Source organism: Lutjanus erythropterus, chromosome 12, assembly GCF_056507025.1.
Source record: "Lutjanus erythropterus isolate fLutEry1 chromosome 12, fLutEry1.hap2, whole genome shotgun sequence".
Lineage (NCBI taxonomy): Eukaryota > Metazoa > Chordata > Actinopteri > Lutjaniformes > Lutjanidae > Lutjanus > Lutjanus erythropterus.
Window position 1 is genome coordinate 38608007 of NC_139328.1, and position 23650 is coordinate 38631656.

General features: G+C 39.6%; 1 protein-coding gene across 1 annotated transcript in view; it reads right to left on the reverse strand.

Moving 5' to 3' along the window:
- The window catches only part of cntnap2b (contactin associated protein 2b), a 44732-nt gene that overhangs the window by 5776 nt on the left and 15306 nt on the right, over window positions 1–23650 (reverse strand). The window contains exons 4-18 of the mRNA XM_084732644.1: window positions 21848–21995; window positions 20727–20930; window positions 20439–20623; window positions 13815–13958; window positions 11345–11603; window positions 10506–10655; window positions 8337–8499; window positions 7145–7251; window positions 6937–7056; window positions 6568–6683; window positions 5402–5486; window positions 4133–4289; window positions 2272–2399; window positions 1971–2141; window positions 168–386 (exon numbers count right to left, since the gene is read on the reverse strand). Coding sequence (XP_084588770.1) covers window positions 168–386; window positions 1971–2141; window positions 2272–2399; window positions 4133–4289; window positions 5402–5486; window positions 6568–6683; window positions 6937–7056; window positions 7145–7251; window positions 8337–8499; window positions 10506–10655; window positions 11345–11603; window positions 13815–13958; window positions 20439–20623; window positions 20727–20930; window positions 21848–21995 — 2356 coding nt within the window. The remainder of the gene's footprint in view (window positions 1–167; window positions 387–1970; window positions 2142–2271; window positions 2400–4132; window positions 4290–5401; window positions 5487–6567; window positions 6684–6936; window positions 7057–7144; window positions 7252–8336; window positions 8500–10505; window positions 10656–11344; window positions 11604–13814; window positions 13959–20438; window positions 20624–20726; window positions 20931–21847; window positions 21996–23650) is intronic.

Consider the following 23650-nt stretch of genomic DNA (forward strand, 5'->3'; position numbering starts at 1 on the left):
AGCACAGCATGAGTTCAGGCAGAGCACTTAAGTCTTCAATATTATTAACCATCACGAGTGTCCCAGTGGGACACCCTAATGGGGTTGGACTGTCAGGTGTGTGTGTGTGTGTGTGTGTGTGTGTGTGTGTGTGTGTGTGTGTGTGTGTGTGTGTGTGTGTGTCTTACCAACATATAGCTCACTGTAGAACTCCAGTTTTGTGTGTCCCTGTGGGGGGGAAGCTCTGACCTCCCTGTACTGTCCATCGAGCTGCAGCACCGCCTCCTTGATGTTCTTCTCAGCCTCCACACGATGCCATTGGTCATCGTTCAGAGGCACTGGCGAGCGGACGCTAAGCTCCACTCGCTCACTGCCCACATCGAAAGAGAAGGTGACCACTGAGCCTCCTGGAAGCACCGGGAGGAAAATCAAAGATCAGTAAAACTTAGGACTTCAGGATGAGACAAGATCCATGATTTCTTATTTGTTTGAAGTTAAGGCAGAAATATACTTGCTTTTAACTACACGTTCGCATACGCACCCTTACACATCCCTATGCTTCATGGCTGCCTCGCGTATCCTGCGTCCATCTGGAGCAATGGTTGTGCGCGTCCTCAGAAATTAACACTACGCATATGCGAACGCAAACGCATGGTTAAACAGCAAGTATATCTCCAGCCTTACTGCAACCAAAATCTCTTAAAAAAAAGGAACTCACAATGTATCTTATAAATTACTTATGTCTTTCCACAGGGCCATTTTCTGTTTTTACCAGATCGTACTGTTTGTTTTCTACTTTTTTTTTCTGTTTTATCACATTATTACTGTTATTTTGTTTCTCTTTGTTTTTCTTAATCTACCGGAAAATACTGTGACCTTTTAGAAAAGTGAAATACAGATAAAGGTAATAGCAGAAAAATAAAATCAGAAATTCTGTGGATTGGGATTGTGGATTACTGCCTGGCCAAGTGAAAAAAAATCTTAAATTTACTGACATGCCTCCTTTTACCAGTAAGCACTAATGCCTTCAACAACTTGGCCAAACAAAACCTTATTCTGAGTGAAATGATTACATCTCTTAGTCAACACAGTTCAATGAAGAACATTTTCTTAACCTCCTAACCTGGGTAAGGAAAAAATTGTTGCTCACTTGAGGTTTATATCTGAATGGATAAAGAGTGAACCTCCCTCTCCTCGGCTATACACTGAATCATCATTATCAAAATGTAGATGACAGCTCTGACTATTTTTTAAGAATTTGAAGAACATAAGAGTTGGAGAGACTTGGACTGCATCAGATGAACAGTATGGAGGCATTTCAAGCTTTTTTTCAGTTGTTCTTTGTATTTAAAAACTGGTTATCATTCACTTCAGTTGTTTGGGAAATTCTGCAACACTGTTAAACTCCAGCAGTGTTTTGTGGACTAATAAACTAAACCTGGCCCTCAGTCTACATGACGGTGAGTAGATAATGACTGAATTTTCATTTTTGGGTGAATTATCCCTTTAAGCAATACCAATAGATACAAATAGAGTACTTCATTTGTTTACCTGTATAAGTAGTTATTTTTTTCTATATCTGAGTACCAAAAGCATTTAATGCAGGTATCGTCTTACTGGAAGTTTGAATACTATTGTTACTATTGTTATTGTTATTATTGCTTATATATTTCTTTTCTTATTAATGCTCTTGTGTAAAATAAAAAAATAAAAAAAATAAATAAATATATTGTTTTAAAAGTTTGTGTCTGTTTGACTCCACTGGCTAAATTTAAAGAGGTGTTTCACAAATGTAAACCTGATATTAAAGCCTCTTATGTGTTGCTTTTGGACATTTTGAATAGTAACTCTTAGTGATAGTATTAAAAGACACAAACATTGCAGAGAGCACATCATACCATCATCATGGTCATTAAGAACTGTCTGCACTGACTGGCTTTAAAAACTTTTTATGAAGCACTCAGATCCAGCAAGTGCACACACAGACACACCTCTGAGCTCAATGTGGAGGAAGTCGGTGGTTCCCAGGTTCTCCAGAAACACTCCATGAGTGGAGGAGGTCTTAAAGTAGAAGGAGATGTCAGTACTGGTTTCTCCTCTGAAGGAGGGGAAGTGGAGGTAGGAGGCAGGGCTGCTGAAGGAGGCGGCGTTCCAGTAGTTCCCTTCACACAACAACAGCAGAACGTGGAATATAAAATACTACTGTTTCTCTGATGATATGAAACAAATATTTGTGTGTGTGTGTGTGTGTGTGTGTGTGTGTGTGTGTGTGTGTGTGTGAGTGATACATACGGTCCCCCTCGCACTTCAGTGGCCCTATCGTCAGTTTGGCCTCAGATCCAGCTCTGCTTGTATCACCAACCACAACCTGACTCACTGGCAGATGGTCTTTATACACCAACAGGCCTGCATCCTCCCTCCTGCTCACACACACACACACACACACACACACACACACACACACACACACACACACACACACACACACACACACACACAGAGAGAGAGAGAGAGAGAGAGAGAGAGAGACAGAGAGAAAGAAAGACAGAGAGAGACAGACAGACATACACAGGGAAACAAACAACTGTCATTCAAGTCAGGACAATATTTGAAGCAGTTTTAGACCATAACACTGATTTGAAGTCAATAAGTCAGTTTTGACAGCCTTTTTAAAGCTCTGTTATGACTTGACTGCTTGACTATTGCATCAATATTTTTCAAAGCATAGAAAATCAGAAATTCCAGTATTGTGACAACACTACACAATAGAGTCCAGCAGAGCAGCAGCATGAACAACCAATGACTTTTACACATAATGTCCAAACAAACTATATTCATAACTATAACCACTAATTTAGAAGTAAACACAGCTGACCTGCCCGTTTAAACGGTCCACTGCATCATTAAACTCTGCTGTTCTGTAAACAACCATATAAAAAAACTGAATATTTGCTTGCATTATTCCTACAGAGTCCTGATTTCTTTTTCACAGAACAACTTAAATCCTCACTTGATCAAGGTGATGCTGTGGTGTTGTGGGGGAGTTTTTCTATCAATTTGACATGTTGAACCAAAATTTTCACATCACCTTCTCTGAAAAAACTCATGTCAGGAGTAAAGAAGTTCTGTCTTCTGATGAATTTCCAACTAACAACAGGCATGTGTAAATATGAATGTTGCAATAGTTGATTGCAGCGATTGTGATGTTCATACACACACGTATCCTCATGTGCATACATTCTCGCACGCACGCACGCACGCACACACACACACACACACACACACACACACACACACACACACACACACACACACACACACACACACACACACAACCACACAAACACTTGACTATGTGTCTTAAGTACAGGGAGTGGGACTAACCGAAATCAATGAGAAAGGAACTCTGCTGAGTGCAATGATGCTTCCCACAAGAGTTATGTGCCTTTTTGTTTTAGACCACTTCCACTGACACACCCCGTTTTTGACAGTTGACACAAACAGTGAATCAGTTGTCCTTTGGTTTATGGCCAACCTTTACACAAAATCTTGAAGTTGAAGTTGAATCTTGAAGTTATGCACCTTTTCACCACTCCCATTTCTAACACATACACACACTTGACCTGCGTTTCAAAGTTCAGCCTCCCACAAAAGAAATGACGGAGCGACCTGTAGGGCTGCTGGTCGCAGCTAAAAACATCAAAAAGTTTGAAAAAGCATACTGCTGTGAGGCTTGTTGAATCAGTAACTTCTTTTAAATCACCTCTCAAAACTTACCCTTTTTTTAAAAAAAAAGTATGTTATTAACTCTAACTGCACATAAATTTATTTCTTTTCTTATTTTATTTTTATCTTATCTGCCTGATTTTACTGGTCCCACTCTGAGATTGTTATTATCATCATTTTTATTACTTATATGCATTTAAACTAATTAGAGATTATGCAGGCTACAAATAGTGCTTCTGTCCTAATAAAATATGAAACAACTAAATAAATTCAGTGAGTCAAAGCTGAATCAGGAGAAAACTGCAAAATGTGATTGACAGTCCTGGTAATAATAATGTGCTGTCACAGCTGCTCTAGTGAAGATCTAAGTTCAGTGTGACTATACGAACTGTAACCTGAACTAGTTGAAAATAAGTCATCCACTCACCAGGACCGTAGGTCAGCATCACAGTTGCAGAAGTGTTTGGGGTCAGTGCAGTTGTGTTCGATACCACAGGAGCACTTCTGTATCCCTGGTCCTGAGCCCCCCCAGTAAGAATGCCTCTCATTGGCTCTTCCTACCCACCAGGTGAACGGGGAGCCATCTGGAAATCAGACCCACAGCCTGGAGTCAGTTTACTGTCACTGTCATTACATCAATTCAATTCAAATCAGTCTAAATGCTTTTGGTTTGAAAATATCATTTGAACCTGTGCTCCTGTATTAATAATAAGTGCTCTGATATACAGAACTGATTGTGTCACTTCACAACCATACGTGCTTGGTAACAAGACAAACAGGTAGTTAGACCTATAAATACTGTGCAGCAAATCTCTTTTTTCAGCTGGGGTGAAACGTCTGGAGTTTAAAGGTCCAGTGTGTCAGATTTAAGGGGAATTATTGTCAGAATATGGCAGAAATAAATATAATATTCAAGTATATTTTCATTAGTGCATAATCACGTGAAGATAACAATCAATGTGATTTCATTACCTTAGAATTAGCTCTTTATATCTACAGAGGGAGCTGTCTGCTTTTCCATAGAGGCTGCCATGTTTCTACAGTAGCCCAGAGGGGACAAACAAAACACTGGCTCTGGATACGGCCTTATGAGTGTCACAGCCACAGCAGGTTTAATCGCTATAAACAGACATCGGCATTTAAATGCCGAATCTTTAATATTTTGGTATCGGAAGTGTTCTGGTTTCTATTTGTAGTCAGAATCGTATTGACCAATCACGTTTGAGCTGGCTTTGGTTGCATGCAGCTTGTGTGGAGAACAAAAGAGGTGGAGCACACTAGCCCAAATAGAATCTGGCAACCCATCAGCTATCATCTGATGATGATTTAGCTTTTGATTAGCTTTTTTTAAATCCATCTGCACTCATAGTCAGATATCTGCTTATAAAGATTAGCCTCCAACTCCATTCTCGCATTTCAAATAGCTAATGGGAGTATAAACAATGACCACAGGTGAGGTACACCTATCTGCTGACTGCACTGGAAACCCTGAAACATTAGCTGTTAGCCCCAGAGGCTAAATGATCAAGAAGCTTATGATCAAGCAAAGCTAATGGTGGAAAACCAATGAGAGGCAAACACACAAACCCTAAAAGAATCCATTTAATTACTCATTTGCATGTGTTTCATTAGTAACAAGTGAAAAGCTGCTGAATCTGTGACATCTCTGCTGATGACACTTCTGAGGATACTGTACCTGGAGTGTTGAGCAGTCGAGACATTCGGCAGGCGTAGGCGACATACTGTTCACAATACTCTGCACTGCTGGTGACTGACAACACCTGGACATACACACACGGACACACACAGGAAGGAGAAGGAGACAGAGAGACAGAATGATATGTTCTTTTATTACATACCACAAATGTTTCATTTTTGCTTAATGTTTTTTTTTCACTATGATTGGTTTAACTGGTGTTAAGCCAAAGACCTAGACCCACCTATGATGAATAAAGAGACTAGCGATGGCCCAATAACAATTTTTCACACTGATATCAATAAATCACAACTTGAAGTATCTGCTGATACCAATACCAATCCAATATTGTCTCTTTCCATCTCTGAAACAATTACATTTAAAATACATTGGTGTGGATGCACTTTTATTACCCTAACCATCTAAAAATCATCCTGAGAAACAATTACTTTACTCCCATGAAGAAATACATATCCTACAACATGACTCAATTATGCAATCCTGCTGCTTCTTTTTATTTAAGCCTTTTCACACACCTTTAGCAGCAGTTTTGATTGGTCAGTGCCATTCAAATTCTAATAAATGTCCTCTCTCCTACTTGTGACAGCTCCGATATCAAAGCAGTGATTCTGGCCTGTATCGGACCAATACTGTCTTTTTCCATCTCTGAAACAGTATCTGACAAGTGCCGATAGTGAGTATCGTACTGGCTCATCCTTACTAAATACAAGTCCTTGTGCCTTACCATAGCAAAGTGGAGCTGGATACACACTGAACACACTTCTGCCATGCACTGTAGATCTAAAGAGTCTAAAGAGGGCCCTCTGTGTGTTCAGCTCTCAGTGTTATTGTAGCTTCAATCTCTGTAGATTGGATCTCTGTGGTTTGAAGTTTGCTGTGTTGCAGTTTCAGATATTTGCTCTATTTTACTGATTCTTATTCTAATTCAGCTGATATCAGTTATCAGAAATGTTTATCCACTATTTTACAGCTGAGTCCAGATGGAGACACACATCCCTGCCACGCTGGGCTGACATGCCAAGTCAAACCAAGTCAAGTCAGCTCATGTGTATGAAAAAGGGCCTAAAGGTCTCCAGTCTAACCACAACAAAACAAACTGTGCAGCAGTTGAACTGAGTCAAAGTGTGTGTGTGCTCACTGTGTACCTGCTCATCAGTCACATTGTAGGTGATCTGCAGCACTGCCTTCCCCTCCTGCTCTGCACCGGTGACGGATGTTTGAGGAGACAGGTTGTTCTTTAGTGTGGTCCAAACCTTTTCCTCTATAAAACCACAGAACATTCAGTCAACAGTCTGTACACCCACTACAAACAGCCAAGTTAGCAGATACAAATTACTAATAATACAATGTGTAATTAGCTACAAAAGATACATAAGATAAATATTGAAAATGATAAAGTACAGAAAATAAGAGCGAGCGGTGATAAAAGCTATTCTGGGAAAGACATTTTGTTGCTGTCTTCCAGTCCAGAGTCACATGAGACAATGCAACGGATTAATGCAGGTACATCCTACCTGTCATGTCACAGTTGACTCTAAAGGGGGCGATAGATCCACTGCCGTCTGGGTCGATCCAGTAGGTCCCTGAGCTCTTCCCCTGGTGCTTGTACTCCTCACAGGACTGCTGATACAATGCTGCGCAGGAGACACAACACACAGCTCAGCACGCACTAAGCTTTGTGTTCATGTGGCACAGTACGTGTGTGTGTGTGTGTGCACTTACGGGTATGGCAGGTAGCTCCAGTGTATCCAGTGCCACTACAGTTGCAGCTAAACGTGTCCCATGTCTGAGAACAGCGACCGCCGTGCTCACAGTGGTTAGGAACACACCTGACGTGACACACAGGTGACAGTGAGCACAGGGAGAGCACAGCAGGGACTCTGCTTCATCTGCTTTCTACTCTTTAATAACAATCTTAAAGGGACAGTTCAGGTTTTTTGTCGTGTGGTTGTATGAGGTACTTCTCCACAGTAAGTGTATTACCTACAATGTACTGCTGTGGACAGGGTCAGCGGTATAACATCGTGTCTAAATCTAGATTTAGATTTTTCACCACTTTACCTTGCTGTCAGTTTTTTATGTCATGAAACTATCATTATATGAGCCAAATAGCACTCTCTCCAAAAGAACCAGACTCCATTGGCAAAATCGGTCATTTTACTTTGCAGAACTTGGGAGTCTCTGGTCTATCAGTGCTAGTTTGTTTGTCTTATTGTGTAACTTTGTTTTTTTTTAAACTTTAGATCAGATTAACTGTGGTCTGCCATCTGAAAAATCTGTTTGACAACAAGGTAAAGTGGTGAAAATATTCTACAGATAGTGGACACCACTGTTATATGAAGCAAATATCACTCTCTCCAAACCAACCAAACTCCTTGAACAAAAACAGTTATTTTACCTTGCAGAACACAGGAGTTGCTCAGTCATCACTGTCTTGGTCGGTTAGTTTTTTGGGGGGTTTTGTGTGAATCTAATTTAACGTTTTAAAACAAAAAGGTCACACATTAACACAAACAAACTAAATGATTGAGGTGGTGGTAGATCAGAAACTCCCATGTTCTGCAAGGTAAAATTACTGATTTTACCAGTGGAGTCTGGTTTCTTGGGATAGAATGAAATTTGGCTTATATACCAATGGTTTCACATCAGAAAAAGTCTGACAACAAAGTAAAGTGGTGAAAAATCTAAATATAGCATACGCTTAAACTGATATAGATTTTTTCAGGTGTCTAAAATACATTTTGTTGCTGACCCCGTTCACAGCTGTACATACTCCTGCTGCTTCCCCAAACTGATTGGCGTGTCAACTGCCATCCACTGTAGGTAATACACTGACTGTGGAGAAGTACCTCTTACAATCACACTACAATCCAAACTATCCCTTTATGTGTATAATTATGACTAAGTAACATACCTGTCTATAATGGCACACATATCCAGGCTGACATTTTCAAAGGTTCCAATGAGGCCCTGCTCCACAGCCCTGAGGTCAGCCAGATGGGCGTCGATGTGGATCATCTGCATGCAGCCCTGGAAGGAGCGCTGCAGTGATCGGGTGTAAGTGTGCTGGAAGTAACCTGGAGACAAGAGGGGGAGGTCAGAGGTCACTATTACAACACTGAACAAACACTGAGAGAATCAACTCTCTTCCTGCTCTTCACATTGAGGAGTTTGTCTGTTCTGCATCTTTTTTTCGAGTCCTGTTACCCACAAGGCCGTGGGCACAATTTTAGAGATGCCGAGGTTGTGAGTTCAAGAACACCCTGCTCCATAACAAAAAGTCATACAATCACAAAAAAGCATATATTTGGTCGTTCAATTTTCAAATACATATCTTGAATCTTAATCCTTACGGGAAACTTTGTCAAAGTTTATCCACTAAAAGTTTTTACCACTGACAGATTCAGGCAAAGTGCTTTCATCATGCCTGAAAGCTTGAGTCCATTGCGGCCTGATGCCAACAAAATTCTGTCTGATATTGACCTAAAACCAACCCTCATTAGCATATTTCTGTCTGAATCCAATTACAGCCCTACATTTTTAACCAACTTGTCTCTATGCAAATATAATACAGCCCAAACTCAATGTGAGCCCATGCAAAATTTGAGAAATAAGGCCCAACCCAACCCGACCCGAACCCATTGGGTTCCATCAGGTCCCATCAGGTCCCATCAGGTCCTGTCAGATTCTACCACAGATTTCAAGCTCTACTCAGGCCCAGTGTCTGACAGCTTTACAGAAAGGATCTCTGCAGAGATGCCAAAGCAACCAGACTCCATTTAAAGAAACAGTCATTTTATCATTGTAAACACTACACTATCACAGTTGATTCAAACTGAACAGAAACAAAATAAAACTCACCAAAAAACTCACTGGTTAATCTTTCCACTGTTCCAACAATCACCAAGTCTGGCTTGTTTGAGATAAACTCTTAATTTATACAGTCAGATGTTAGAAAACATTAGGAGAGGAGTGAGTGGGTGAGAGAAGCAGCGAGGAAGAAACGTGTGTGTACAGCCAAAATATTTTCACCTCTACAGTGGAACAGTGCAGAGATGTTCAAACATGTTTCTGGTGAGTTTTATTTTGTTTCTGTTGAGTTTGAATCAAGTATATTTTACAATTATAAAATGAGTATTTTGTAAAAGGAGCAAGCAATAAAACAGCTGTTTCAGGTTACACAAAATGTATCTTACGCTTTAACAAAAGGTCTATATCTATAGGGATCCTTTCCATAATGTTGCATGGCACTTGTAGCAATCTGAGCCTGTCAGTGGTGAAAACAAGCATTTTTAGTGAACCCATTTTGACTGTTTACAGTTTCCCATGAAGATCATATTTCTGTCTGTTTCACAGCTGCTGGTTTCAATAATTCTTAGTCCCTTCAACACAAAAACAAGTGAAAAAAAGGTCCAGATTAAAGTTATCTTTCAACTTATCAATTGGGCTGTTTTCTCTCTGAATTGTATTTTCTAACAGAGGTGTAAATACAATGTCAAAGCCTCCAGCCAGGACTCAAATGATAGTGGAGACATGATGAATCCTTTATTTTATTTAATGGCCTGATCACGCCTAGTCAGATTTAGTCACAGCTACAGCTCTGGTCACTCACACAACAGCAGCAGACTGATTTGGAACTAAAGTAGGTCATCAGTACTTGAGTATGTTTGGAGTGTGAAGGAGAGATACCTGACTAAGGTCACAGGACTGCATTATCACTGTCTGAAAATATAAATGTCCTGCACTGTCGTCCCTTGATGAAATACACAGTTACTTTGGAGGGTCACTTATCTTTTTGACTGTAGTATTTAGATCCTTACTTGAGTAACAGTAGCAATGCTACAGAGTGAAAATACTCTCTTACAAGTCCAGTAGTTCAAATCTTACTTACTTAAACATACAAAAAATAGTAGTATCAAAATATACTTAAAACACAAAAAGTAAAAGTACTCATTATGTGCAAGGGCCAATTTCAGAATTGAGTCTATTACATTATTGTATTATAATTATTGATCCATTAATGTGTTAGTATGACATTGCCTCCAAATTCTAGTGAAGTGTAAGTATAAAGCAGTATAACAACCTCCAAAGTAGTAAGTTCCACCGGTCTGGATGTGGATGGGGATGGCTGTCCTGACTGTGGACGCTTCGTCTCCGTCCACCGTCAGCATAGCATAGTTCTCCAGTGCATTCAGATGGACACTGTGCCACAGTCCGTCGTTCAGCCCTGAACCTGTGAGGACAAACACACTTCAGTCTGTAAACTTTTAACCAAGTTAGAGTCTGCCATAAAAAAGAATCTGTAAAAGAAAAAGATATGTAGAAATATAAAGAGGAATAAATAAAAGAATGATTAAGTAATTATTAAATGGGCAAATATAGTACAGCATTTTCAAATATTTAGCTATTTATTTATTGCATGTACATTACTCTATTTTTTCTTTATATTTAAAAAAAAATGCATTTGTTTTTATATAATTTAATTATTTTCTTTTTATCCCTTTCTTTTTTTTCTTATTTTTTTTCCCTGATTGCTTTTGCTTGAATGATTTGGGAATTGACAACTCAGCCTGGGCAGCAAGTCCCGCCCAAACCCAGCTGACTGACAGCTTGACCCTTGAAGGAAAAGCAATATGGAAAAGAATAGAGAAAAATAAAAGGAAAAAAATAAATCAATTACATTTTAATTACAGTTTATTATGTAAAATTAAGAAAAAATATACAGAAAAAAATAGTAGTAGTAGAAATGAATGAATAAATATATTTGGAAAATATATGAAAGTGCTTATAATTATTCTTTTATTTTGTTGTCTTTGTATTTCCAAACTTGAATTTACTTATTTATTCTTCTATTTATTTCTCATACTATTTCCACATTTTTTATTTACTTATTTATTCTGATATTTATTCCTCTGAGCTCACCTGATGAGATCTCTATACGTGTGTTCTTCCTCTGCGTCACATTCATGTAGACGGTGACCTTGCCCTCTGTCAGTCCCACCTCCACCCAGCCATCAGCCAGCGCTGTTAACATCAGCAGCCCGTTGGGGTTCCATGTCCTGAAAGACAGACTGACTGACAGGGTGTCGCTGTCGCTCTGACCCGGCAGCCGCAGGAAGGACGTGGAGTTGAAGAAGACGGAGAAGGAGTTGGACTCAGCGCAGGAGAATGTCAGGTTACGCTACAGTGGGAGACAGAGACAAAGAGGAATTAAAGGAGCAGGGACTAAATCCAACACTGTAAAACTGAATGCTCAAATTAATTCATCTTAATACAGAGAAAACGTTATTTAGAAGTTCTACTAACTTAAAAATGAAAGAGTGAGTGAAGGAGTGAAGAATGTCTTTTCTTTTGTGTTTATTAAACTTTTTTAACCTTTTTTTTTGTTTTTGATTAAGATGAACTTTACTGAACATGAAATGGATTTTAATACTTGAAATTATTTAGATCTGTTAACCTTTTGCAATGAGAGGAGTGAATGAAAGTTGCATTTACTGAAAATGTTTGAGTTTGCTTAATCAGTCATTTTAAATTCAACTTCCAGCAACATGACACCAGCAGTAGCAACTCAACAAGTTTGTCTTCAAAACTCTTTTGAATGAATTACTGTATTTTACATAACAGAAAATCAAACCCAACTCTCACACAATGCATGCTGGGAAGTCGCTAATACACTGCACATGTACTCTAAAAATAAATATTGCTTTGACTCCTTTTAACTGACTTGTGAGTACAATGTAAAGCCAAATAAGTTAGTAATGCTTAAAAAAAAATTAGGCATCCGATTTCCTCTTTTTTTGACTTGCTAAAGGTTAGGTGCTAGAGGTTATCAGAGATTAAATATAGTTAGTGTTATGTGTACTCTTTGATTACAGTTAAATTAAAATATGTTATATCAAGCCAACGCAAATATTTTCAGTGAATTCAACTCAGAAGTTTCATTCACTTTTCATTGCAACACGTTAACACACTGTAAAAACAAAAAGTTGAGAAAACTTTAAATTTCAAGGCAATTTAATTTAATAGATATAGCAGCCAAATAAAGACAAATCAGGTTCATAGTTCATTGTGAGCTAATAAAGGCAACTGCCTTCAACTTTTGAGTTTTGAGGATAGGATGGGGATAGGACAGTTCTATTAATCAGTTCTATGAGGATAGAACTAATTAATTTCAGGAAGGAAAAACCATTTCATGTTCAGTAAATCTTAAACTTTAAAGTTTAAGTTTTAAGTTTACGCTCCTTATTACAATTAATTAATGTAAGCAATTGGTTTTACGTGTACAAGAAAACAATCAGTTGACAAAAACACAAGAAACTGCTGCAGTTTTATGTTGAGAAAGTAAATCATTTTTGTGATTGGCATAACTGCAACACCATGTGTTTACATGTGTAGCCATATTTTACCACAGTCTGTGCTGAGTCAGCACTGAATCTCCATTTGCTGTCAAAGCTGGAGAAGCTTAAGAGCAGTCCTGAGCTGTTATGTGTCATGGTGGACTATTAAAGGACAGAGAATGGTTCTAATCCTCGTCAAAACATTATTTTGATCTTTGTGAACCACACAACACAGTACGAGCTTCTCTCATGGCCTGTATATTAGATCATGTGACCCAGAGGTCTGATGTCTGTCTGATCCATCAGCTGGCAGGAATGGCGGTACAGCTAAGAGCTGAACACCTCAGATCAATACTACATTCCTCTCAGTTTCTCATCAGTCTAATCTGTTGTGGACATGCTGTCCAGTTACTGGACAGTGTGTCCATCAGCCAGAAACCTAGTGACAGATAAATGTTAAATCAGCTGAAATTTACAGATATAATTCAGAGTCAGATTGCCCTGGCCTGAAGACAAGACCAAGCCCTGCTTCCAGGACATCTTAACATTAAAGGGGCACTTCAGGGACGTAGTATTGCAGTTTGGGGGAAGGTTTGGGAGATTTAGAGTCAAATTTACAAACAGAACAGGAAGAAGCAGTGATAATCAAACTTTTGAGTCCCTAGTGGGTCAACTTCCAAAAACCCTTGATTATCAGCCAAGAAGCTCTTTCATAAATTTCACATCAGCAGAAAACATTTCATAACAGAAGACACAGACACACAGAGGAATGTCTGTGTGGGAGGAAAATGCTCTCAGTGTTGAACTATTTGCACCAGACTGTGTCTGCTGGGTTTGTGTTTAATACATAATAAATAAATAAATAAATAAATAAAAGCCTTCAAATTTAGTGGCAGAAGTGTTCAAATAGAATTCAATTCTACAGACAAAGACAGATAAATAAAGACACCATAAACCAGGTCTCTGTTAAACACACACACACACACACACACACACACACACACACACACACACACACACACACACACACACACACACACACAAAGTTGTCTTACAAAGCTGGACGTGTCCACCCTCTTCCTGCGGACCAGGTTAGTGATGTTGTCTCCGTTGTAGGTGATTCCCTCCATGCAGCCCACAAAGTTCTCTCTACCTCCTGAGCTGGGCTTCACTGACACAGGCAGCCCTCCGAAACTGATCTGAGGACACACAGCAGAGTGGACAACATGGACAACTGTCATGTTTATTGTCCTACTGTGACCAACACACACTCATACACACTGTCAGGAACTCTACAGGATCATATAATGGGCTTATTATTTCTTTTCTTTATACTGGTAACAGTTGTTATGTCTTTTACGTCATTTTCGTCTTGTTATGTCTGTTGGGTGTGATATGCACTTGATGATACACCAAGGAATTGTCTTTTCTATGTGTTAAAGTCCCATGAATTTAGGTTGAAATCAGTCTTGATGTTGGAAGGCATGTAATGATGCAAAATAAAAATAATAATTCCCCCTAAAACTAAAGAAGCAGCAAAAGTAAAAGGTAAAATAAATACTCAAGTAAAGTACAGATGCCTGAAAAATCTTCTTAAGTACAGTAACAAAGTATTTTTACTTCATTACTTCCCATCTGTTATGACCCCAAAGTTGGGCTAGGGATGCAATAAGTAAGTATACCCGGGTGAAAAAGGAAGAAGGGAGAACTGAGACAAGGTGCAAACAAAAGTTATTTTATTACCAAATTAAGTGTCAAATTAAGTTAGGAAATGAAATAAAACAAAATGATTAACTTAATTTACTAAATTAAACAACAGCAATACACATACAAAAGACAACGGGTGTCCTTGCTAGCTGGAGTGGCTAACAAAAACACAAACACAGAAGGCGAGTGCCCTTGTTAACCATGGAGGCTAACAAGTCACACACAGAGCAAAGCACTTGTCACACAAACCGCCTCAAGTAGTCTAGCCTGCCACTGCAGGACTATACTGCAGACTTGCAGACTTCAGTCTGCCAAATAGCCCATTGGCCCTGACTGGCTGCACTCTCCAGGCTTTTAACACCCTAGGCCCTGATTGCAGGGTGACTGCTCCTGCTGTCAATCACTGCAACTTGCAAGGGGGAGGAGAGGCAGAACCTGGGCAGAGGAGAGTACAACAATACACAGACACTGTGGCACGTAGCACCATCTCTGCCTACTGATGCTGAAATCAAAAGACATGTCTTGGCATTGTGTGTCTACAAGTTACGTGGGGATCATTCCTGCCAGACATCTGGATTTCTACAGTTAACATTTTCATGCACATCACTTTTATATCTAATTTTCCAATGTCTGTCTGATTTGTACAAAATCATTGGTCCACTTCTAGGGAGAATAAATGACCCACAAAGATGTCCACATCACAAAAACCAATGTAAAAAACATGTTCAAAAAAATGGCACAAACGTGCCCTCTTGGTCTTCCCTATGGTAGATAAAACGTGATAAAGTGCCCACAAGAGTTCTTTTACAGTGGACAAAATGTGGTTAAGTGCCTTCTACAGCGCCCTCTCAGTGGATAAAATGCAATGCAGTGTCAAATAGGCTTGACTACATGCTAGGCAATTAACTGGTCTCTACATACTTGTAAATGTGTATAGTAAGTGTGTATTTTTATTACAGAAGTTGTGTAGTAGTTATTGTACTTTAAATCACACAATAAAACAATTTTAATCTAAACCAGGGACTGGAACTGTGTCACCATATAGTAAATGCATCATGACTTTCAGCACGCTGGTGACCCACCACATACAGATGGGGCCCTTTTTATTTTCTTTGCCCCTGGCCCTCAGACAGCCTGAGTCTGCTGCTGGTAAAAGCCAAACAGAAATAACAATATTACAACAAAATAAATTACTGATTAAAAATTAAACTGATATTGCATTATACTGCCAGATGTAGTAGAGACTCAGTCAGACAGAAAACCTTTAAATTTCGTGCTTTGATTCTTTCAGATTCAGGCTGCAGTGGTTACTGGAAATACTTTGTTTTCATGGGTAAACCTGCCTGAATACAAGTCACAACAACTTCTTCAGACATGAGTACAGACTGATGAGTGTGCACTTAACCAGCTCTTATCAGGGACACAGCAGCAGTAACAAGATGCCCACACAGGCAGACTGTCTCCATCATCTTCCTCACACACACTGAAGCAGCAGTAGTAGTGGAGGAAGCAGTATATAATCAGAGGTATTGATCTGCCACAAATCAATCAAATTTCACTACACAGCCAACATAACTCCAAATATCAACTGAGCCTAACTTGTATATTGCCAATCATGGACTGAGAGCAAGAGAATGTCCACACAGAGGTGGATAAATTTGGAAAACACATCTTTGTCATTCACACGAAGTTTTTCTCACTCAAAAACTGAGATTTTAGAGAAGAGTCTTCAGCGTGGATGAGTTTGAAAATGTCAGCAGTATGTTTAGTGTGGACGGTCAAGTCAAACAGAGGTCATCTCAGGACACTTTTCATGTGGAGCAGCTCTAGACTGACCTCTTTATAATATTATTTACAGACAGCAAACAGTTCCCACCATAAGCAAGCACTGAGGTGACAGTGGTGAGGAAAAAATCCCTTTGAACAGGCAGAAACCTTGAGGAGAACCAGACTTAGTGGTGGGCGGTCATCCACTATGACCAGTTTGACTGAGAGAGAGAGAGAGAGTAAGAGAGCAAGAGAGAAACAGAGGGTAAGAGAGGAAAGACAGGGGGGGTGCAAATAAAGCAATGACAGATTTAATAAACAGGGCAAAACTGATTTAACAATTGTTCTAGTGTTCAAGTGAGAGGTTCCACAGACAAGTCACCTTTGTGCCATGTAGACTCTTTGTGGTGTTATCACAGTGAATTAATAGAGCTTTGGCAAAGCATCTACTACAGTGGATATGCAGCTGGGGGCACTGGGGGTAGTTCTTGTTGAGTCATGTGTGCCTTTAACACTGTGCAGTGTGAGACAGCTACTTTGCCATCTGTTCACACAGTGAAATAAAGTTTACACCATGCACTTATATTATGGTTATTCATTATGGTGAGTAAGTTTTGTATTTCTGTCTTCTTATTTGAGTAAAATTTATGTTAATCTTTACAGTGGTGATACCAGGATTGTAGTCTCGCCTGGCCAGATGTCTCTCCACTGCACTCAGTGCTATAGAACAGTCTGGTTCCCTGCATACATATTCTGTTATAAGGAAAAAAACAAACCTGCTTTGTTTGCATTTCTTTAAACCAATCACAAATGTCTTGGACAGAGCTAAGCCCAGGACGCAGCACGGTGCTGCTGCACAATTGAGTCAAGGGGGAACTTGTTTTGGCACGTCGGGAAGTGAGCGCTGGCATTAAAATGACTACATCACTGCAAAAAAAAAGCTAACAACTGTACAATTAGCATCCCCGGTGATAGTTAGCAATTTTCAGCATGTAGGTTGCAACTAGGAGGTTGCACCACCATCATCCCTCCCCTCTGCGCCCGACTCACCTCCCACTAACAGGTCATTAATTCCAACTGTTATACCCACCATCATTTCGTTTCAAAAACGAACCATACGTCCTCCATCACATCCCTCTGCTGCTAATTCTAACAACTTAATCACAGTACCTTGGCAACCCTTGTTAGCTTCCACCCCTAATGTTAATCCAGTACATTTTGGCCTTTTAAATATTAGATCTTTAAACAATAAATCATTTTTATGTCATGATTTTATTACTTTAATAAATTAGACTTTTTTATACTTACTGAAACTTGGCTAGCTGAAGGTGACTGCAGCCCTCTCATTGAAGCAACCCCCCCTGATTTTATTCACCTAAATCAACCCCGGCTGACTGGCAGGGGAGGGGGGGTTGCTGTCATCTATAGAAAGGTTTTTAAATGCACTCCCATCTCTCAAAGTGGTTTTACCTCATTTGAATATCTTGGTTTTAAAATTGATTCTAAACACCCAGTGCTAATTTTAATAATCTACAGACCGCCCAAGCCAAACAATGTTTTTATCCAAGAGTTTGCTGAGTTACTGTCTGGTTTTATTTCAAAGTTTAGGTGATTTTAACATACATGTGTGCTGCCCTTCTCAGTCTCTTGTCACTGATTTTATAGACACTCTGGAATCTTTTAACCTCACACAGTGAGGTTTATCCCAATTACCTTTTAATCGCAATTTACCTGTCCGTCGTCGCTTTTTTAACTCTGTGTCTGCCAGCCAGTTTTCTGAGCTTTTTAATACTGCTTCTTTAACTGCTTTTAATCCAAATGTTAGCACAGAGGAGCTGGTCTCCATTTTTAACCAAACCTGCCAGACTGTTCTGGACTCTGTGGCCCCTTACAAAGTCAAAAAGTCCAAGGGTTCACCACAACCATGGCTAAATGATTCTATTGCCGAATTGAAAAGAGACTGTAGGAGAAAAGAAAGGAAATGGAAGAAAACAGGCTTACATGTATTTTATGAAATCTGGAAAGATGCAATGAAAAATTATCAAAAAGCAATTAAAGAAGCAAGGGCATCCTTTTACTCAACCTTAATTTTAGCAAATCAGTCTAATCCCAGAATTTTATTTAAGGTTATAAACTCTATCACCACCTCCTCACCCTGTCATTTTTCTGATGCCTCGCAAGACATGTGTGAAGAGTTTTTAAAATTCTTTTCAAACAGAATCAAGACCATAAGGCAACAAATCACCCCCCGGACCGTATTTTACATACCAGTAGGGAAATTTTTAGTAATTTTACCAAGTTTGAACTGGTTTCACTGTCATTTTTAACTGATATAATCTCTCATATGAAGCCAGCTACGTGCAGCCTTGATGTCATGCCAACTAGATTTCTTAAAAAGGTTTTAGACACAGTTGGACCCAGTATTTTATTGATTATTAACAACTCTTTAACACAAGGCATTTTTCCGTCTTCTTTTAAACATGCTGTGGTCCAACCTCTTTTAAAGAAACCAAATCTTGAATCATCTGTTCTTAACAATTTCAGGCCAATTTCTAAACTTCCATTTCTATCAAAAGTCTTAGAAAAAGTGGTTTCAGCCCAGCTTTTAGCTTTTATGTGATGACCCAAGAAGCCTAGCTGCTGTGTCAGACTGCCTCAATGACATAAACTGTTGGATGGGCCAGAACTTTCTTCAACTTAACAACTCTAAATCAGAAGTAATACTGTTCAGTCCACCAAATTCCATCATTCCCATCACAAATAGCCTCGGTCCTCTGTCCACAAATCTCACTTCCTCTGCCAGAAATCTCAGAGTAATTTTTGATTCAGATCTCAGTTTTCAAACACACATCAATAAAGTTGTCCAGTCCTGTTTTCTCCAGCTACGTACCATTTCAAGAATCAAACCACTGCTCCCACACTCTGACCTGGAAAAAATCATTCACTCATTCATATTCTCCAGACTTGACTACTGCAATTCACTCCTGTATGGTATTCACCAAAAGTCACTCTCCCACCTCCAACTGGTTCAGAACGCAGCAGCTAGGCTTCTTACTGGTTTTAACAGACGACATCACATCACCCCAAACCTGGCTTCCCTCCATTGGCTTCCTGTATGTTTTAGAATTGATTTTAAGATTTTACTGATCACTACTGATCACAAGCCCACCTGGGTCTGGCCCCTAGCTACATAGTTAAAATGTTAACTCCCTACGAGCCAGTACGCAGCCTTAGGTCCTCGGGCAGGGAACTCCTAGCTGTTCCAAAGTCAAGGCTTAAATCTAAAGGTGACCGCGCTTTCTCCATCAGGGCCCCTCGACTTTGGAACGACCTGCCCGAGGAGATAAGGCTTGCAGATTCAGTAACATCTTTTAAATCACTTCTTAAAACCCATTTTTATAGACTTGCTTTTATGTGATGTCGATGTTGTCTTATTCCATCCCTTTATTGTTTATATTGACTTGACAACATCATGTTATGTCTCTGTAATCTCTGCCCTCTTCATTTTAACTTATTCTTAGTGTCATGTTTTTCTAGTTTTACTGTTCTTATTTCTTTTACTGTGTCTTATTGCTTTTTCTATGTTTGGCTATTTTTGGGAGTAGCTGATAACTACAATGCAGCAGTCATGAATGTTCAAGTGTTTCAGTGTGGATGGACATCTTTACATAGACACACTACAGTGGGTTGTAGTTGAAAGACAAAAAATGCAGTGAAAGAGAAACAACAAAGACACCTGGTCGAAAGCAAACTAGGGCTGCATTATTAAATTGAAATTTTAATCGAAATCACAATATTGCTTTCTGCAGGTGCAATAGCTGTTTAAGGCAAAATGTGTATCAAAAAACTTTTAAATAAATGAATGTGGAGAGGCAGAGAGAATCTAATGTGTCTTGTCCTATACATTTGCTACAGATTCATGATAAAAAACCATAGTCATTTTAACATGTTTTTAAATAAAAATAAAAATAATGTTGTGGTTACCCCCCTGACCACCATGGTCCCCGGATGTAGAGGGTTTAATGCATATAAAATAGTTCCCAAATTGGGTAGCAACCCTAAATTGGGTAATGAACAGTGGTTTGTTAGTAATCGCCCAAGAAACTTCATTCGTAGGTTTGTTCAATTAGTGTGTCTTTAAAGGTCTCAGGTTGTGACATTGATGATCAAAGTGCCTGACAGCCTGATCCACAGAGAGTCTTTACCTCATAGTCCAGGTCCAGGTGATCAAACTCTCCATTGGTCCTGAACTGCTGAGTGTGGTGGTCCAGCGTGAAGTTGACGTTCCTACGGTAACGCTCGATGACAGCTGAGTGCCAGTGGTCATCATCCAGTAAGCTCCCACTGGTCACAGAGGTGTGACCCTGGATCGAACCATACTGGTTACTGCCTGGAGAGGAGACAGCAAACCACACACAGAGAGACAGGGACAGTCCATCATACAGTCCTCAGGACTTCTGTATCATAGAACAGGCTCTGTCTGGAGGGTTTACCTAAGTTGATGCTGAGCTGTAGCCTCGCCCTGACGAGCTCCAGGGAAATGTAGTCTCCCTGCTGTCCCTCTCCGTGGAGCAGGACTCCATCTCCAGCTGTGGTTCTGAACTTCAGAGAGATGACATCCTTCACAATCTTCATCTTCTTACTCCTGAAGCGGTAGGAGATCACACCATGGCCATCAAAACTGATTACATCTGCCCCTGGAAGACAATAAAAAGGAAATTGTCTTTTCAGCCAACAGAACACATCTGTGATCCAGGATCATCAAATCAGGTGGCTGTGGTGGTTGGTCAACACTGTCAAATGTGTTATGTCAGGAGGAACCACTTGAGCTGTAGGGTAAATATCCTTATTAAAGGCATAGTTCACCCAAAAATGAAAATTCAGTCATTATCTACACACTCTTATGCTGACTTCGAGTTTAGTTCTTTAGTCCACAAAACACTGCTGGGGTTTCACAGGAAAACAGTGTTGCAGAATCTCCCAAATAATGGAAGTGAATGGTGACCAGTTTTCAATTGTTAAAAAACAGCAGAATAAAAACATATAATGCCTCCATACTGCTCGTCTGGTGTAATCCAAGTCTCCTAAAGCCCCAACATGACAAGTTGACTAAAATGTTATTTACACCATGTTTTTAGTCTGAATCTTCACTGTAGATCCTCAGCTTGGAGCCACGTTCACATGCACACACACCCTGTCTGAACAGGGTGTGTGTGGTGTGACAGCATGTCAGAATTTTAGGTGACTTGGATTGTGCCAGACGAGTAGTATGGAGGCATTTCCTGTTTTTTTCCCAGTTGTTTTTTACATTTGAAAACTGGTTACCATTCATTCCATTTCCATTTCCATTCTTCAACACTGTTTTCCTGTAAAACTTCAGCAGTTTTTTGTGGACTAACAAAATAAACCTGACCTTCAATTGGCATGAGGGTGAACAGATAATGACTAAATTTTAATTTTTGGGTGAACTATCGCTTTAAGTCCACATATCATAAGCCTACTTGCAGCTTCTGGGTCAATTTAAAAAAAACTACATCAGAACTTTTTTTCTGTGTGATGTTTCTTTAAATTAAGCTGCTTGTTAAGTAATTGACACTTGTCCACTTGTACTCACAGTATGAGCAGCCGTAGAGCTCCAGACGTACTCCAATACGTCCCTCCCTGCTCCAGTCCACTGGGATGAAGCGGATGTAGCGAGCCAGGATGGCGTGCTGCAGCTCATGGCGAACCACACCCTCACTGTTCACATTCCCCTCAAACGTCTGAAACAGACAGAAAATACAACACACTGCAGGTAGTGCTCCATGGTAATACATTAATTAAAATATTGCAGTATTGTTTAAAAACTACATCTTTATACACTGCCTGGCCAAAAAAAAGTCACACTGTAATATTTCATTGGACAGCCTTTAGCTTCGATTATGGCATGCATTCACCATGCCGTTGTTTCAATAAGCTTATGCAGTGTCACAACATTTATTTCTGTCCAGAGTTGCATTCATTTTTCACTAAGATCTTGTATTGATGATGGGAGAGTCAGACCTCTGTGTAAAGTCTTCTCCAGCACATCCCAAAGATTCTCAGTGGGGTTCAGGTCTGGACTCTGTGGTGGACAATCCATGTGTGAAAATGATGTCTCATGCTCCCTGAACCACTCTTTCACTATTTGAGCCTCATGAATCCTGACATTGTCATCTTGGAATATATCCGTGTCATCAGGGAAGAAAAAATCCATTGATGTAAAAACCTGATCATTCAGTATATTCAAGTAGTGAGCTGACATCATTTTTTGGGAACATAACGTTGTTGAACCTCGACCTGAAAAACTGAAGCAACCACAGATCATAACACTGCCCTCACAGGCTTGTACAGTAGGTACTAGGCATGATGGGAGCATCACTTCATCTGCCTCTCTTTTTACCCTGATGCCCCCATCACTCTGGAACAGGGTAAATCTGGACTCAGATCACAGGACCTTTTTCCATTGATCCACAGTCCAATCTTTATGCTCCATAGCAAACTGAAACCTTTTTTTCTGATTATCCTCACTGATAAGTGGTTTTCTTAAGGCTGCACAGCTGTTTAGTCCCAATCCCTCAAGATCTCTTCACATTGTGTGTGTAGAAATGTTCTTACTTTCACTATTAAACATAGCTGTGAGTTCTACTGTTGATTATTTATGATTTGATTTTACCGTTCAATGTTTAAGTGATCTCAGATGATGATTTTTTTCTGAAGATGATGGTTCACAGGTTTTAATAATGTGTTGGACAGTTTTCAACCCAGTTTTAGTACTTTCATCAATCTCCTTAGTTGTTTTCTTTGCTTGATACAAGTCAATAATTTGAGCCTTCTGAAACAGAGGAACATCTTTTCCTCGACCACAGGATATGTCTTCTGACATGGTTGTTTAATAAATGAGAAGCTGCTCACTGCATCAGTTAGGGTTCAATAATTTGTTACCAGCTGAAACATATTAATCACAGCAGTAATTATCCAGTGGAAGGCTCTTACCTTGGCTTAGTTAAAGTTTTTTTTTGGCCAGGTAGTGTATATACGAATGGGTGGAGGAGAGTATTAGTGAGGTGTCAGTGAGGTATTAAAATCAGTTGAAGGTGCAGATTTAGTACTGCCAAAAAATGCTGTTTTTTTGCCCCTCCTGTTGTTTTTCGCATTATTGTACAGATGATTTTATATCATAACAATTATAAAAAAAAACACTAACTTTGATGATTGTGGGGCAAGATCTGAAGATATATCTGAAGTATTTAAAAAGTATTTATGGCCATTTATCCCCAGTGGACATATGGGAGGCCATCACTGCCACTGGAAAGGCTAAGCTGCACTCATTCCAGCAGTATGTCAGAGACGTCTTTGTGTAATTTACAACACAAATTGCATTAAATGCATTGTATTT